The 17,043-nt window shown below is 42.0% G+C and overlaps 2 protein-coding genes across 8 annotated transcripts in view; one reads left to right on the top strand and one right to left on the bottom strand.

Moving 5' to 3' along the window:
- Positions 1–12,041, top strand: part of ELOVL2 (ELOVL fatty acid elongase 2) — a 51,107-nt gene extending 39,066 nt beyond the window's left edge. Inside the window, exons 4-8 of the mRNA XM_039712209.1 lie at positions 3,359–3,436; positions 3,985–4,156; positions 5,887–6,011; positions 8,226–8,360; positions 8,983–12,041. Coding sequence (XP_039568143.1) covers positions 3,359–3,436; positions 3,985–4,156; positions 5,887–6,011; positions 8,226–8,360; positions 8,983–9,111 — 639 coding nt within the window. The 3' untranslated portion in view covers positions 9,112–12,041. The remainder of the gene's footprint in view (positions 1–3,358; positions 3,437–3,984; positions 4,157–5,886; positions 6,012–8,225; positions 8,361–8,982) is intronic.
- A 3,952-nt stretch (positions 12,042–15,993) lies between these two features.
- Positions 15,994–17,043, bottom strand: part of SYCP2L (synaptonemal complex protein 2 like) — a 28,942-nt gene continuing 27,892 nt past the window's right edge. For all 7 annotated transcript variants that reach the window (XM_039712120.1, XM_039712115.1, XM_039712113.1 and 4 more), the window contains exon 36: positions 15,994–16,240. In XM_039712120.1, coding sequence (XP_039568054.1) covers positions 16,184–16,240 — 57 coding nt within the window. In that variant the 3' untranslated portion in view covers positions 15,994–16,183. The remainder of the gene's footprint in view (positions 16,241–17,043) is intronic.

Below are 17,043 nucleotides of genomic sequence, written 5' to 3'. Positions count from 1 at the left end.
GGAAATGAACAAAAGAAATTAAATTAAACCATGCAGTCAGACAGAGTGGTATTCTGACCCCAAAGCTTACTCACCATTTGCATGCTGACCATTTGTAAGGAGTTGCAGATTACCTAATTAACAAATTTTAAAATTGTGACATTGAAAAGAATTATTTTCCTTATGAGCCTCTAAGTGTCTTTTCAACTAATTTTCCAACCTTTGAATGAAGTACTTGAAAAAAATAAACCCAAAACCTTGAGATACTACTGAGCTACCTGTTCAGCACTGGCAGGAAAGCTACATAAATTATGTCAATTTGGATGACACCCATCAGGATGATTGACTCCAACTCCTGGCCCTGCACATGACACTCCAAGAGTCACACCATGTGCCTGAGAGCATTGTCCAAACACTTCTTGAGCTCTGTTGAGCCTGGTGCTGTGACCACTTCTCCAGGGAGCCTCTTCTAATCACCCTCTTGGTGAGAACGTTATTATTGATATTCAGCCTAAACATCCCTTGACACAGCATCATGCTGCTCCCTCAGTCCTGTCACTGGTCACCACAGAGAAGAGATCAGTGCCTGTCCCTCCTCTTCCCCTCATGAGGAAGTTGTAACTGCAATGAAGTCTCCCCTTAATCTCCTCTGCTCCATTCTGAGCAGACCAAGTGACCTCAGTCTCTTCTTGTAAGTCTTCTCTTCAAGGCCCTTCACCATCTTGGTTACCTTCCTTTGGATGCTTTCTAACAGCTTGACATCTTTTTCATATTGCGGCACCCAGAACTGGCCCCAGCACTGGAGGTGAGGCTGCCCCAGAGCAGAGCAGAGCAGGACAATCCCCTCCCTTGCCCGCTGGCCATGCTGTGCCTGATGCCCCCAGGACAGGGCTGGCCCTCCTGGCTGCCAGGGCACTGCTGGCTCATGTTCAGCTTGTCACTGACCAGGACCCCCAGGTCCCTTTCCATGGGGCTGCATTCCAGCCTCTCATTCCCGTCTGTCTGTTTACCCAGGGCTGCTGTATCCCAGGTGCAGAACTCTGGTATTTTCATCCCAAGAACCATTCCATCTGTTACTCTCCAGGTCTTCTGGAAATGTAATTAGTTTACTAAAATCTGCACAATGTCAGGAGGGCTTGGAGCCCACATAAACATTAGGTCTACTTTTTCCTTCAACTTTTTTCTTTCTGTTGCTCCTGTAGCTGTCTCTGGAGCTGTTCTATTTCGAAGGACAGTAGTAACTCAGCTCCTTTCCATCTCAGTTTTCAGTCCTTATTTATCTTCAATATTATCTTTTCTAGAGTGGCAGGCAGCTTCTGGAAAGTTATCTAACACTGCGCAAATGATCACTTTCTTTTTCCTAGCCTTTACACAGCCCCTAGCAACTTACAGGTGTTCCTCCACAGCTTTCCAATCACACCAGTTATCCTGAGCCATTTGTCTGAGAACTTAGGACTTGGACTTCTTCCATGCTTTTGTAAGTAGTCAGTGATAGTGCTTGCACACTTGCTGACTACACCAATTTTTGGTGAATGTGTGTTTTAAGGTTACTTAAATCACTGGCAAAGGTATCATCAAAAACAGGTTTAATATAGAAGTAAAAGCACAACAGAGTTCTTTGGTAAGGCTTACTTTACCACTTATCAGATAGTTTAAAAAAGCAAACAAAAAACCAGTATCAATTAATCCAGACCAAAAATATCCCCAAAGTGTCTCCATGGAGGACTGCAGCTCCTGACACATGGTGATAACACCACATTCTTTCCTCAGGGCTTTACGCAGGAGCTGCTGGGCAATCAGTCGGCCCTCACTCCTGACCTTTAATACACAAGGAGACAACACACAAAAGATTTTTCAAAAATGAATCCACTGTAATCATATACAAATCGGAACAGTTATAAAATAGACTAATCAAAATATTGAAAATTGCATATTTTCCCAGCCAATTTCTGTGAACCAACATTTTACCTACTACAGCAGAAAATTTTGAGGTCAAATGTCTTCAGCAAAGCAGAAAAATGTAAAAGAATATGTTTGCCTCAATTGCTACATATCATTTGTCTATAAAACACTCATTAACTGTATTGTCATCTTTCTCTGAAGTTTCTGTGGGCTGTTTTGGCCACCTAAAACAGCTAAGTTCATATTACAGGGACAATGACAGAGTTTGAATTCAGAAGAAAAATAGTAGAAGACCATGGTTCTCCTGGTTTCAGTGTATTTTAATGTGAATTTACAATAAGCATTCTAGGCTACTTTCTAATTCTCTGGATAGTCTCAATAATAATTTTTTAAATGTATTTACTCTAGGAATTAATTTGGTTTGATCACTGAGAATGTTTCTGCTTCTCTTTTGTATGGGCTGTCACAGATTGAACACAGAACAGTTCATTTCATTGTGAACTAGAGGGAAAATTTCTGTGCTGATACACGTCATCCCTGTGAATACTGCTCCAGAGCTGAAAGGAACTCGCTTCTCGCAGCATCTTGCAATTCTGCTTACAGCATAACACTTGAATGCATTTCTCCCACCTTCACTCTCTACAGTGTCTGTAGAGGGTGAGAAAGACCCCAGAACACGAGTTGCTCAGTTTATCCCCAAACCCACTTTGCACTTACTTGAGAATAAGCAAGACCTTTTAAAAAGCAGTGGATTCTACATGACATTTATAAGCAAGAGATGATGCTCCCTCTTCCAAAAGCTGCTGAGTGCTTTAGGTGGCTGTTACTATAAAAATATTCCATACTGAAAACTACCATATGGTTTTCTAGAAACCTGCTCCATCCCAGTGTGGCACTCTGATATTTCATTGCTCTGTCTGCTTCCCCGTGTAACATGTGCAGAATCTAAGAAATTGCTTGTGTGCTATTCACCCCTCCATTCAGCACTGTGCCTGCTCTCCTTCACTTCCTCCAGCATTTAACAGGGGCTTATAAAGACATGTATGGCATTAGGAAATATTGCTCCCATTGCACTACTTTGCATTTGCCTTCTGTTTGCTTGGCAAATGGAATTTTTCTCAAGGGCAGCTTTGCGCAAGTAGCTGTGTTAAGCTCTGTTCATACTGCTTCAGGACAAAGACAGAGTATTCCGGCATTTTCTTTGGAGTGAGGATTTGGAGGTGCATTAAATAATGAGAGATTTTAATGGATGCCTTGAAGGCTCTAAAGCCAGAGAAAGATGAGAAATGCATAATTTCATATCTCCAGCTTAACTGATGCCTTTCCCCTTTCAAAATATAAGATATTAGCAAGTCATCTGGTTCAAGAGCATTCAGTTCATGGAAGGAGTGGATACCCACCAATGAGGACAGAACAACTGCAGGGGGAAAAAACCATTCCATCTGTTCATGAACGTAATTCCTCTTTTCTGTTCCAGCTCATCCTTGCCACATGGGAAGGCGGCTACAACTTGCAGTGCCAGAACCTCCACAGCGCAGGGGAGGCCGATATCCGGGTGAGAGACAAAAGCAGCTCAGCCCTCAGCACCCTTTCTGTTTGAACTGTCTTTAACTATCCTAGCTCTGATAAAATATCTCTACTCTAGAGGAGGACAGATTTCATTGCATTGAGTATCAAATTCAGATTTCTTCAAAAGAATCCGGAACCAAAATCTGTTCAGTGTCAAGAAAATGGTAGATAGTTCAGTTATTTTTACTGAACCATCACAAAATGAAGCAAAAACCCACCCACAAAACTGCACCTTTGGGAAAAAACCCCAACAAAACAATTAGAAAACCCTTCCTCAAGTGTTACATTTCTTAAATTATATTTTAATAATTATATATTTATACAGTTTCCTAAAAGACATATTTTTATAAAACTGCTTTTGAAAACTCATTGAAAAGCAAAATAAAATTGAAGGCAGAACTTGTGCTTCTCCTTTAATAGCATATTAATGCCTTCTGGGAAGTCACATGCCTAGGGAGTGAAGACATACAATAATATTTAAGCAATTGTATGGACAGATATTGATCTCCTGCTTCTTTGTTCTTGCTTGTACAGGTAGCCAAGGTGCTGTGGTGGTATTATTTTTCCAAAGTAATTGAATTCATGGACACTATCTTCTTTGTACTGAGAAAGAAAAGCAACCAGATCACCTTCCTTCACGTGTATCACCATGCCACTATGTTTAACATTTGGTGGTGTGTTCTGAACTGGATACCTTGTGGGCAGAGTAAGTCTTTGTTTGCTTCATCACCCTGGGTCTAAGTCAGCTGCAGCTGGGGAGGAATCACATCACCATACAAAGGAATTGTGCCACTGTGCCATATGAGGGCACCTTTAGGGTTCAGAGCCTTTTAGACCACTTGCAGAACACAGGAAAGTTAAAAGCATGGTTAAAAGTTCAGGCCAAAAATACCTGAGTGTTAGGCCCTAGATTTTTAACTTAGATGTCACAAACTCATGTATTTACTTCTCTTCAAACCACTTTTAAGCATCACAGTACTGAGTAGCACAGAGGAGCCAGCACATACAAAACCTACTCCAAAAGCAGATGCAGGAAGAAGTCAGGACCCTGGTAAAGCCTTTATCAATCACAACAAATCAAATCAATGGCCCTTTTACAGGCTCAATTCTTGTATACATCAATCTCTGCTTTAGCAGATACTTTACTTAGTCACTAATTAAAATACCAATTTGAGTTTGTTCTGTTTCCTATGAGAATACACCATCAGAAGGTTACAGTAGCTGTCATCATCTTCCCTGTTAGGAAGGGATCTGTGATGCCACAGGCTGGTCACCAGGCATTTGTATTAGAAGTCCAAACAGCAGAGAACTACTTCAGCTGTCTCACAACAGGCACACTTTTCCAGGGCTTCACACAACTAGAGGCTTCCTGTGGAACTGCTTTCAAAGTTGAAAATAATTCCAGTTTTCTTGCAACCTATTAGAGTGAGTCACCACAGCCCGTTGTAACATTTTGTAAAGAAACTTGTTGCAGGTCTTTTTCAGAGCTAAAAGCAGAATTCACATTTCTTGGCACTTACTGTGGACAGCACAAAATCAAAGTAAATTACTGTTAGAGGTAGAAGCAGGAATTAGAGATTTCATAGCAATTAGGAGCCATTTCTAGAGGTGTAAACAAATCAGTGGGGGTTTGAACTTTCTAATGTGTGGTCCCCACACTTTACACTAGCACTGCACTACTGTAATTAAACCAGTAGCTAAGTAATTAATCAGTGGCAAAATGAGAACAACTGATGAGTCCCTCTTGTAGTTGTGGCACTGCCATCAAACACACAAGCACACAGCAGAGAGCAGTGCTGCTGCTTCTCCATAGTCTGCAAGGTACAGAGGATAATTAATTTCCTCTAGAACTAGTATTCACTAAATGTTACTAATAACAGCAGCAAGGTATTATCTGGGATGAAATTCTATAAACGTGCATCTAGCAGAAGAGCCAATGAAGAAAACAAGAGTGGTGATCAAACACAGGCACAAAAGGCTGGTTTAGTTCAGAGTAAAGCCCTTGCTACTGCATCAGAGAGCAGAAATACAGGAGTCTCCCAGGGTCCTAAGCTGCATACTAGCAGCAAAGCCATCCACAGCAGTGTTTAAAGCTTACAGAAATAATGGAGAGACTCAGAAAGAAGAGTTTTAGGAGAGGGAAAAATTATCCTGTAAACTACAGAATAGGAAAAAGTGGAGGAGAAGAAAAATATCAGATAAAAATACAAAATTCAGCATGAGAACAACCCACTAAGAAGTATCACTTGGTTTTTCAGTTGTCCCTAGGACAGCACCTCTACACATCAGGAATGTCTTTAGCAAGGAAAAAGCATGAAAGGAATACTTACCATTTGCAAGAGAGACAATATAGAAGCAATATCACAAGCAATAATATCCTCTCTCACTTTTTAGCAGTTGGTACTTAATTATTTTTTCCATAATGGATTTTTGTAGGCTTCTTTGGACCCACTTTGAATAGCTTTATCCACGTGCTTATGTATTCTTACTATGGACTGTCAGTCATCCCTTCCATGCGCAAATATCTCTGGTGGAAGAAATACCTCACTCAGGCACAGCTGGTAAGTATCTGTTTTACTCTTATTTTTAACTACCAGAAATCCTTCAAAATGTGAGAGAGGACTAAATGAACTATTGCTAAACATTGTTATTTACACAATTAAGCCAGTAAGAATTGAAGTATAACTAAACTATCATACAGCATAAGTCACTAGTGCAGCTTGATATAATTTCATATATGAAACTGTTCAGAATTGTTTTCTGTAGAAAAGAAATAGTAGAAACTCTTTAATCCACAAAATTTTGTTAGTTTTGAACCATTGCATAGAAAATGACTTCTCCTTAATTGTGGAAAAAAAACGATTTAAAAGTCAAAAAAATGTCTGACAGAACCAGCTCCAAGACAGACCCTCCCAGCCGGCCAAAGCTGAGCCCATCAGCAAAGCTGGGAGCACCTCCATGATATAATATTTATTTAAGGGTGAAAAACATAACATAGCAGCTCAGAGAGGAGACAGCAAAGCCCTGCAAGTACCCAGGTCAGAACAGAAGGAGGGCATTAGCACCAAAAACTCCCCTGGAGCCTGTGGTGAAGGTGCTGGTGAAGCTGTTCCCTGCAGCCCACGGAGGTCCAGAGGGGAGCAAAGATCCACCTGCAGCCCATGGGGGACCTCATGCTGTAGCAATGGACATGTCTGCCCTGAAGGAAGATACAGCCCATGGGGAAATAGGCTCCTAGGGACCCAAGGAGAGAGGAGCCCACCCTGGAGCAGGTTTGCTGGCAGAACCTGTGAGACCCCTTGGGGACCCACATAGGAGAACCCTGTTCCTGAAGGACTGCACCCTGTGGAAGGGACCCATGCTGGGGCAACTTGTGAAGAACTGCAGCTGATGGGAAATACCCACACTGGAACTCTCTCCCATGGGAGACACCCCACACTGAAGCAGGACAAGAGTGTGAGGAGAAAGGAGCAGCAAAGCCAAAGCAGTAGGAGCTGACTACAAACCCCATCCCCCTGCACCACATGGAAGGAAGCAGAGGAGTGAAGTTCAGAAATGAAGTTAAACCTGAGAAGAAGCAGGGGCTTAGAGGAAGGTGGTTTTAATTTTATTTCTTGCTATCCTTCTGTGTTATTAATTGGCAGTACTTGAAACTAATCTTCTTCAAGTCAAGTCTATTTTGCTTATAACAGTAATAGGTAAGTTTTATCAATTACCCTCCTCCTACCTTTATCTCTATCCACAAATTCTTTTCATCTTATTTTCTCCCCCTACTCTACCGAGGGGAAGGGAGAGAGCTGCTGGGTGGGCAGCTGGCAGCCAAGCCAGGATAACCCACAACACAGTACAACGCAACATGCAAAATGATGCAAACAAACTTTAGGCAATACAGAAATTGACTGACTTCTAAAAGTCTGTTCCTCCTGTTGCTGTACCTGAGGAGCTGAGCCACATCAAAAGTTTCTATCAACAAGATCTAAGGCTTGATATGAAATAAAGTTCCTTTCACCTTTTTTTTTCTTGGGGCCTGTTCATGTTATTTGGAAATTCAAATGTTTGCAGTGGGCTTTAAAACGCCTGTGTAGAAATTTGCTTCGCAAAAGCTGTTTCTCTGAGCTGAGGCCAACCCTGCCGGTGAAACACACTTCCTTGCTGGAAATGCACTTCAGTACACTGGTTTGAGGGCATGCTTATATGGCTGAGAAGAATGAGGTGCACTAGTGTGGGCTGTGGCTCACATTTCTAAATACAGACAAGTCTCTGCAATTCCTTCTCAGTCTCATTTTTCTTCCTTTGTTCCCTCCTTATCCTTAACTCTATTAATGCAAGTGCATCTGAACTCCTTGGACCTGAGTTTTGCATTTTCTGTTCAAACTTCTAAAGCTATTTCTGTTCAGAATTCTAAAGGTTCTAAAGAACCTTCAGAGTTTCCTCCGGTTTCTGCCCAGCAACAGAGACAACAACTGTACCTGTCAAAAGACTTGGAAGATAGAACAACACCTACTAAATCTGAGAGAAAAAAAATAAAAGCTTCCCTTTTGTCAATTAGGCCTATAAACTTAATTTAAGAAACCTCTGACCCCTTCAGGTTGCATTGAATTTCACAAGATCACCATTTTAACTTAATCCTAACAACACATTCCGAGGTTATAAAGGGATACTTTTTAAGAGTACTCAAACTTTCAGGGAGCAGGACTAGGGGACATTGCTGTGTCTGATTTAGCTAGCACTGACCCTTTCTCAGCAAATACACCTGCATTATCTTCTCTCCACAGATCCAGTTTCTGCTCACTATTGTGCACACACTCAGTGCAGCTGTGAAGCCATGCGGATTCCCATTTGGCTGCCTCATGTTCCAGTCCTCCTACATGGCCACACTGGTCATCCTCTTCATCAACTTCTACATCAAGGTAAGCAGTCTTCTGAGAGCTCTCTGACAAAGATGGGGAAAATAGAACTTTTTGCATAGCAGTCTGGGTGGACTGAGATAAAGGATCATCATCAGTGCTTAAAATATATTAGTCTTAAAATATATACATCACTTAAGAGTAACAGATATAGTCATGTCTGAGAGAGATACTCAGTAGTGATGACTTTCTCATTGCAGCTCAACTCTTCTGCACGTGTATAGCAGATCAGGTACTGCATTCAGTACATAGGAGGTCTAAATTTGCTTTGGTGGGCAAATTTTTGAGTCTTTTGCCTCCTAAGGAGGGAAAAAAAAATTAGAGTTCTGTCTTTGTCTATTTACTTCAACATCTTTTAGCAGGGAGTGCTCTAGCCTGCCTGCATACATAAAGCTTTTAGTGCGCAAGGCTTGAAATCTCTTGACACTGAGAAGTATTACGGTAAGGCTAGTAAAGTAACATCACCCACAGCAGTGAAAAGGCTACTATACTCCTAATGCAGTCTGAAGCAAATACATACATCTGCACCAAACAGCAGACAAGCTCCAGTTACAGTTAACCATAAGCAGTGTTTTGGCGGGCACTGAACAAATCCAAATGTTTATTTTTGATTTTGCTTTTACAGACATACCGGAAAGCACCTTCAAGAACAGCTGTAAAGGAAACCCCTGTCACATCAGAAATCAAGAATGGTTTCCACAAGGACTACTTTGCTGCTGCCAATGGATTGCAGAATAATAAGAAAGCACAATAAGTATACTGTTTCCTATGATTTTTTTTCTAAAGAGAAAAAGAAGAAAAAAGACTGAATTACAAGCTTTAGCTTAAAACCTATTTGATTACATTTATCAGTCTTTGTACCAGACACTTATTAATGTACTGCTGTTTAGGTTTTAACAAAATGAGTAGAACTACTTGTCTTGTCAAAGATCAACATCAGAACAAAGAAAGCCAAGATCTTTCTCATATGAAAAAGAAAACCTTTTTGATCTCTAATGCTGACACAAAAACGCCTTATGAAACACTTGATGGATAAATCCATCAATGCCTTCAAAAGGTTAGGACTCTGTTCAGGCTAACACAGTGAGCACTTTCTGTGCATGCAAGAGAGGCAACGCTTCACAGTGCACCCACTACATCCAGCTGAACTGCAGCCAAGGACAGGAAAATAAGGAGGGGTGGCAGGAAAGGTGAGAATTGGACCTCTTCTGTCACCATATCCCTCTTTTCTTCTTCTCAGCAATTCCCCAAAGCACACTAGCAAGGTGCCCTTTGATCCTGTGGGAGCCCTGGGGAAGGATGTGACAGAGGGCAGAGCCCAGGAGCGCCATCCCATAGATTTTAGGCAGTTGTGGCTCCACACTCACTTGCTTTACACAAGTGCTACCTGATTCAAATGCCAGGAAGGCTGGCAGAAGCTTTCTATTTCAGGGGGCTGGGCTTGTAGCCCCTGGCACTGCCCAGAATGGTATTCAGAACATAGAGCAAAACAAGCCCACTTTGGATGTGCTAACTTCACAGGAGTTCCAGGTAAATAGATTTTGAAATAAATAGGGTCATGCCAACTTAAGGCAGACAAACCCGCTGAGTGTAAATGTGTGTAAAGTTATTCCTATACAAACGCTGCTAATTCAAACTGCCATGCCACATATTAATAGACTGGAAGATGCAGAAAATTTGAGAAGCAAGTTCAGCAGTGAGCCAAGCAGGTTATACAGGAATTCCTGTGGCAGGTGGACCTTACTCAGACTGGTCTCTGGCTGGAGAAACAGACAGGACAGAGGCACAAACTGCTGGAGGGGAAGTAAGGAGATATCTGCTGTCTGTAGTTATAAAGGTGTCTCCCAACAGTCCATCACCATCTTTGTTGCTTCAGTTCACTGCATTTACCCTACTGAAATGGTTAGAAATGAAGAATACCCAGGGTTAACTTCATGGGTCTGCCCTCACCCTTTTCTCATTTAGCCCACTTATTTTCCTCTACTAAAAATAGACACAGACTTTTTTCCTCACAGTGAAGTAGTTCTGATCTCTTCCATTCTTGTGTATAAAATTCTCTCAACAAAAAGAACTTTTGGAGTCACTCCGGCCCAGCAATTCCCTTGGAGTGAAGCACTTCTGTAAAGGAAGTATGTCCTCTCATTCCTGTCACCTTTCAGAGTCCCAGGGCAGGAGGAAGCCAAAACACACACCCAGCCAGCACAGAGGGCCCAAGCAGCCACAGAAGGCACACATGCAGAGGAGGCTGTCCCAAATCCTGCTGTCCAATTCTTCTCCACCTCTAGAGGGAGAGTTATCTCCTCCAGATATCCCCATTTAGATGATCTGCCGTCAGGGACTCTTGAAGACTGCAGGCATAAAGGCAGGAGGAAGGTTTATCCCAAGGAGCAGTGTGGACACAGGGCAGCCAGCCTCACCAGGAGCAGCCCAAGAGACTGTAGCCCTGGGGGCCCATGGATAGGAATGAAAGGCTGAGGAAGTGGTACAGTAGGGGAAGAAGAGCAGATGGGGTTGCCCAGCAAAAGCAAGAGGAGAAAATGGCATGAAGAAGGGTGTCTTGTGTCAGAGTTCTGCTTGACTGTGTGCTTGAAAGTCCCATTGAATGCCATCTGTCTCCAGCCAGTTCCAGCGCCATTGCAAAGTGGACAAAACTTTCCTGCTCCAGCAGAAAACAGAAATTCCCAAAATGCTACAGCAGAAGCAGTACCTCTTAGCAGCCTCACTGCTGAACTTCATCATCACGAGCCGGGTGACCAAAATAACTGCAATATTCAGACACTTTTACACCACCACACCAACCTAGATCTAACTGGTGCATATTCACATTTACTCTCCTCTTCATGAAGTTGGTCACGAAGCCTCACTTACTGAAAGCCAGTGCCTGTTTTCTCTAACACTTAAGGGGGAAAGCAGCAACCCAAAAGAAAAAACCCAAACAAAAACACCCAAGAACCCTGAGTTCACAAAACCTGGACACTGTATGCATATACTATTTCTCACTGGCCCTTCCAGAACCTTTACAGGCATTTCTGATTGATACTGTAAAAATCCCAAAGTGTAAGAAATTAGTGGGTTTGACCGAAGGTGTTTTACACAACCCTGAGTAAAAGGAGAGCTTCAGAGCTCTGTAGAAATCAGCTTAATACTGGAAGCCAGGGTAAAGGCAGAGGAATCTGAAAGAGCTGACAAGACAGTGAACAAGGCAATGAGCTGGACCATTCATCTAAGGCAGGCAACACAAGGGTTGTGTGCCCAGCATGGATTTTAGGCCGAGTGGAGTCCATAATCTTTTGATGGCAAAGCATGCATTTGACTATCAAGGTGGAAAGCGTCAGCTGTGCTAAGTGTTAAAGTTTACTATGGCAATCAAACCCACAGATATTGTCTTTGGTTCTGTTGAAACCTCATCAAAAGAATAGGAAATAAATAAATGCCTTACTTGAAATTCAAAGGGCTGGGGAAAAAAAAAAGAAAAAGAAAAAAAAAAAAAAGGAAAAAACCAGATGGTCTCAGACCTTGCAGATCCAGATCAGCCAGGAAGGCTGGAATCAGGTATGTTTAAAATTCTTCAGATACGTCTTAACATCTTCAAAACGCCGCAACTTTGAAGAAAAAGAAGCATTGACTTTTTAAACTGATTTTCCTGTAATACATAACACTGTAAATAAACAAATTTTACTATCAGGCTGTCTCCATTTCTCCTTAAGGCATCAAATTGAGCTGGTAATTGGTTACTTGAGACTGCTTTTGTTCTCCAGCTTTTTCAGAAGCATTTTAGGGCAGTCACATCAGATTCAAAAACAATCTCCATAACTTGATACACCACCTTCCCTGGTATTGGTGTAAAGCTTCCAAGCAGTTCTTTTGTCCCTCTTCCTATAGAAATGTGGACTTTTGAAGAAAGGTAATATTGAAGTAGAGAACTCACTTGGTTCAAACTTGTACTTGCCCATCAAGTCCTTGTTTGATTAGCAGATTATTTTCATGGAACATGATGGTTGAAAACAGGGGAGAGACAATAGAGAAATCAAAATCTCAAAAATAAATCTCAGGATCTCAAAAACAAAATTTCTTTCAGATTGAAAATACACAACAGCTCTCAGCTGTTCCTAGAAAAATCTATTTTCCAGTTCATTACTCTCTTAGACACAGTTCTACTGCCTGCAGAAGCAGGACCTGTCCCTGTGTGCTCCAGCTAACCTCAGCACACCTTACCAATAGCAGGATGGGCTGTCCCTGCACCACAGCTCCTCTGCCCATTGCCAGCCACAAAGGACATCCTTTTTTCTGGCTTTACACGGCCTTGACATGAATTAGCTCTAGCCCTGGGCTGGGCCACTGCATTGGCACAGACTGTGCAGGTAAACAAGCACTTGGCACAGCAGCATCCTCTGAAAGAGGTGCAGCATAAACAGCAGGGATTATAGTCAGTTTAATATTAAACCCTATTTAAAGCTTAAAAGGCATAAAGCAATTGTCCTTAACCGGAACTTTTCTATTTCCCATTTCTTTTTCTGGGTATTGATGCATAGCTTTTGCACCTCAGCACCTACATCTTTGTTGTTCTGGCTCAGAAGTGTCAAGGAAACTGAATTGGCTGAAAATTGAGCTATGTATATTTGCACTGAAAGGAAGAAAATAAAAGAAATATCTGGATTAATAGCACTTTAAAAAGCATGAAGTGGGAAGGGCAAAGGAAACCTGCCAAGGTCAGCTACCTACCTTCCAAAAGGTAATTTTGGGATAACCCAATTACACATCTGTTGCAGAAACGAAATGAACTTCAGACTTTCAGGAGGCTTAAGGTCAAACATGTTTAATTGACCTGGGAGTGCAGAAAGTGGCATGAGATGGGCTGTCCAAAGTCAGAAAAGTAATTTCTGTCCCAGATGCAGTCTCCAAACTCTTCTACTGCCTACAGATGGAAAGACCATTAGTAAAGTCCAAAGTTTTCACCTTTGGCAGTTCACAGGTCATCAGGCTGGAGCACACTGAGCTTCTCAAACACTAAAGTGTTTCATATGAAGGACAGATGAGTGTAGGGGTAGAAGGTATTTAAGCAGTGTGACATCCCTTTCTGCTCTCCCACACCCACCATTAAAACACCCTTTTGGGGTTCAGGCTTTTCCAATAAAAGAGTTAAAATCAAATGTATATACATACAGCATTATGGCAATTTTTACTAAGTAAGGAACCCTGATTTTTCCTTTCTCCATGCCTTCTGAAGTGGTCAACACTTACCTCCCAAGCTTTATTTGGAGATGCAACAATAAGAGATACAGAAATGCACTCTGTAAATAATCTAGCAAAGATACTTGGATGAAAAGCATTCCTAACTTTTTACAGTTAGAGGGGACACCAAGAGAGCCTTCTGCCAACACACATGAAGGGTGAGGAAATGTAGCAAAACAAGTGTTTCTACACATCTACTTCACAGTGCTGACAAAGCTTAAACACTTAGCAGCTTGAACTTAAGAGAGCAATGAATCCATCCAAAACATCAGATTATTAAAAAAAAAAAAAAATCAACCATTACTGTCATAGTTTGGAAAAAACCCCACACTTGAATCCATCCAAAACATCAGATTATTAAAAAAAAATCAATCATTACTGTCATAGTTTGGAAAAAAACCCACACCTTAAACCAGAGAGAGACATCCCATCTTATCCTCTTCCTATTTCAAACGTTCCCTCTGGGCTGCAAACTGCTTGGAGAAGCAGATGAAGGAGCCTAAATAGGTCCACACCCATCCCAAAGGAAATGCCGTGCCCCAAGGGCGCGAGTTCTCGGCGCTGTTTCTGTGGCTTTGCCGAATTCAGCGCACAGGAGCAACCGCAGTGCAGGCAGCTCATCTCAATTCTTGGGTCTGCTTCACATCAAGCACCTCGATAGCCCAGGTTGCATCATCATCTTGGGCCAGGTAGTTGGGAATATACGTAAGGCATTTATGTAGGAATTACTAAATTACTGGAAGGCTCAACTTGGAACTTAGGAGTGGGAGTAACACGGCACAAGGCATCCCTTTCCATTCACCAGTGTGCACTCTGGATCCCAGTAAGAAGCAGCAGTGCAGATCAAGCCTTATCACACTCCTACAGCCAGATCCCTGGGCTACTACTCAAGTACTGAAAGCCCCAAATGTAGGACCTGGCTCATCCAGGCAGTAGGATAGCAATAGAATCAGATTATTCAGGCTGCTATCTTAAAGCCTGTTTTGGTTAATGACACTGTTGGGGCCATCAGAGTATGCCACCACACTAGTGGGACCAGAGCCTGCTGAAAACTCTGCTGCCAAGATGCAAAACTAGTTTTACTGCTCACAGAGGTTACAGCTTCATCTCCCAAAAGTCACGGCTGCTTCAGCTGAGTGCTTTGAGAGCCTAGAATCAAACAGCAGCTGTAAGGACACTGAAGAGTAGCAGGAGGAAGCAGTGTAGCCAGATCACTAGGGCCAGCCCACAAAGAAACAAGAACAAGCCAGTGGTTGTAAAAGCAGCACTTCAGACCTTCACATTAGGAATAGCAGGGGGAGACCAGTACATCTGAACCTCTGGAAAGGGCAAGGTTGAAGAAGTCTTGTCTTTTAAACTACCTGAGGAAGAACGCACCAAGTGCATCTTGATGTGGATGAAAAAACTTCAGCTCATGCCAACCCTAGTCAGGACTACTTAAGATAAAGAAATAAGCATAAAATGGTAACACAATGGCAACAGCATTTTCTTGCTGTTCTCTGTGCTGGTGCTACTCTGTGTGACCTTCTCAAGCAGGAACAGCATCAAACCTAGTTCAGTTATGAAACAAACCCTGCCAGGGCTTGGGCTTTTGTTATGAAGTTACATTTTGTGCAGGGGAGGATTCCCTCAACTCTAACCCATGCAGCAATCTGAGGCTGTTTCTCTAAGTTAAAGAGATAGAAACCCAAAGCCTGGAGATCTGCCATGTTCCCACAAATTCATTAGGGTGCATTAGAATTAATGCTGTTTTTGAAAGAACAAACTCTTGTGAAAAGCAACTACATTCTGGGGAAGTCCATCACACTCTGTCACAGCAGAGGACAATATTAATAAGCTTGGCTTGTCTGCTGCTTACTTTCCAGAGACCTCTGATGCTGTTTTGTCTAATCTGTGCATTGTTCCCTGTATTCTGAACTCTCCTTGGAGCCAAAAGTCACTGGCAGCAAAAAAAATTTCTCATGCTTCACTTCCCATTTTCTGTTTAGTTCTCCAAATTTCTTGCCCTCTGCAGCCTCCAGCTGGACAACAGATCTCTCTCTGCAATCCAGAATTGAGTGGCAATGGTGTCAAGCCAGCAACTCCCACACTTATGTGCACACAGGAGAGGCTATACCTAACACATCCTATGCAAGGCAGGCAGAGCACTAGAGTACCTTTCCAGACATTCCCAGTGCATCAATTTGAAGGAAAGAGGCAAGATTGTTATCCTATGCAAACAACTTTTTACTTTGAATCAATTGTTAAGCACTTTTACACTTGATAAAGGCGTTAGCAGAACAGTCAAAGTAAGTCAATATATCCATCAATTTGATGGCTATATCATTTTTTTGTTAATTTTTTAAATTTATTTGATATATAAAGAAGCCAACCTTGCAATTTCTCAGAAAAAACTTTGTATTAACACAGGGGTCGCAACTAGACCACTTAGCACTATATATTCTTTTAAAGCCAAAAAAAGGCTCAACATAATGCTTTTTCCTCCTCTTTTTTCTTTTCATTTAAGATAGGCTAACATCCTTCACAGAACCATCTTCTCTATGCTGCACACAAAGTGCTCAAATGCCATGAGCAATAATGAGTTCAGGGGTTTGCTAGTCAGAAGGAACAATGAACACGTTTTCTTCTTCCTTGTTCACTGAGTGCACATGCTGCATAAAAGAACAAAAAAAAAGGTAAGATAAAACATCACAAAAATTTATATAAATATTGAAACTGTTCAAGATAAGAAATTGCAAAGATCCTGGAAGAACATTTAGACTCAGCTCCTCATTCTCAAGCACCTACCCTGGAACAAGTGCTGCAGGATGAGCAGCTCCCATAACACAAGTGCTCTTTTCTCAGCCCTGCTGCTCTTTCAGGAGCACCTGTGTCCCTCAGCAACTCAACGCTCATAATGGAAAATTTTCCCTTTGGAAAGGCTCAGGATTCCAACTTTAACTGCTAAAATATACAAGCCCTTGGTTTTTAGCATCTTTTCTAAAATCCCAGGCTGAGTCCACTGTGGTGACCACAGGCATAGCTGTTCCTTCAACACAAGGAGCTTTCTCAGCCCTGTGAGGGGCAGGCATATGGCATCCCACACATGGCAGTAACCCCATCAATCTTACTGCAGAAATGCTAAACTCCCAAAGCCACCAGATCTGCACACAGACCTGGAACAGCAGCAGTAACAAAAATAAACATCCGTGTGATGGGGTGAACCAGATAGAAACTAAGCATTGTATCAAAGTTAGCAAAGTATTTTTCTTACTTTACAAATTAAAACAAGGGCATCAAGTAGTGATTAGACTCTGCAGAGCTTAAGAACTTCAGCAGAATATTTAACCAGGATGTTTTTAAAAATCAGACTTGAATACATCAAGGCTAGAGATTATCAGACCCAAAGAGCAGATGAGACAAAGCACGCAAGGTGTTGTTACACTGCAGAGCCCATAGCCACAGGTTGTCATGG

Source organism: Passer montanus, unplaced genomic scaffold (genome assembly GCF_014805655.1).
Source record: "Passer montanus isolate IOZ18808 unplaced genomic scaffold, ASM1480565v1 scaffold26, whole genome shotgun sequence".
In the NCBI taxonomy this organism is placed as follows: domain Eukaryota; kingdom Metazoa; phylum Chordata; class Aves; order Passeriformes; family Passeridae; genus Passer; species Passer montanus.
This window is presented reverse-complemented; position numbering and strand designations above follow the sequence as displayed.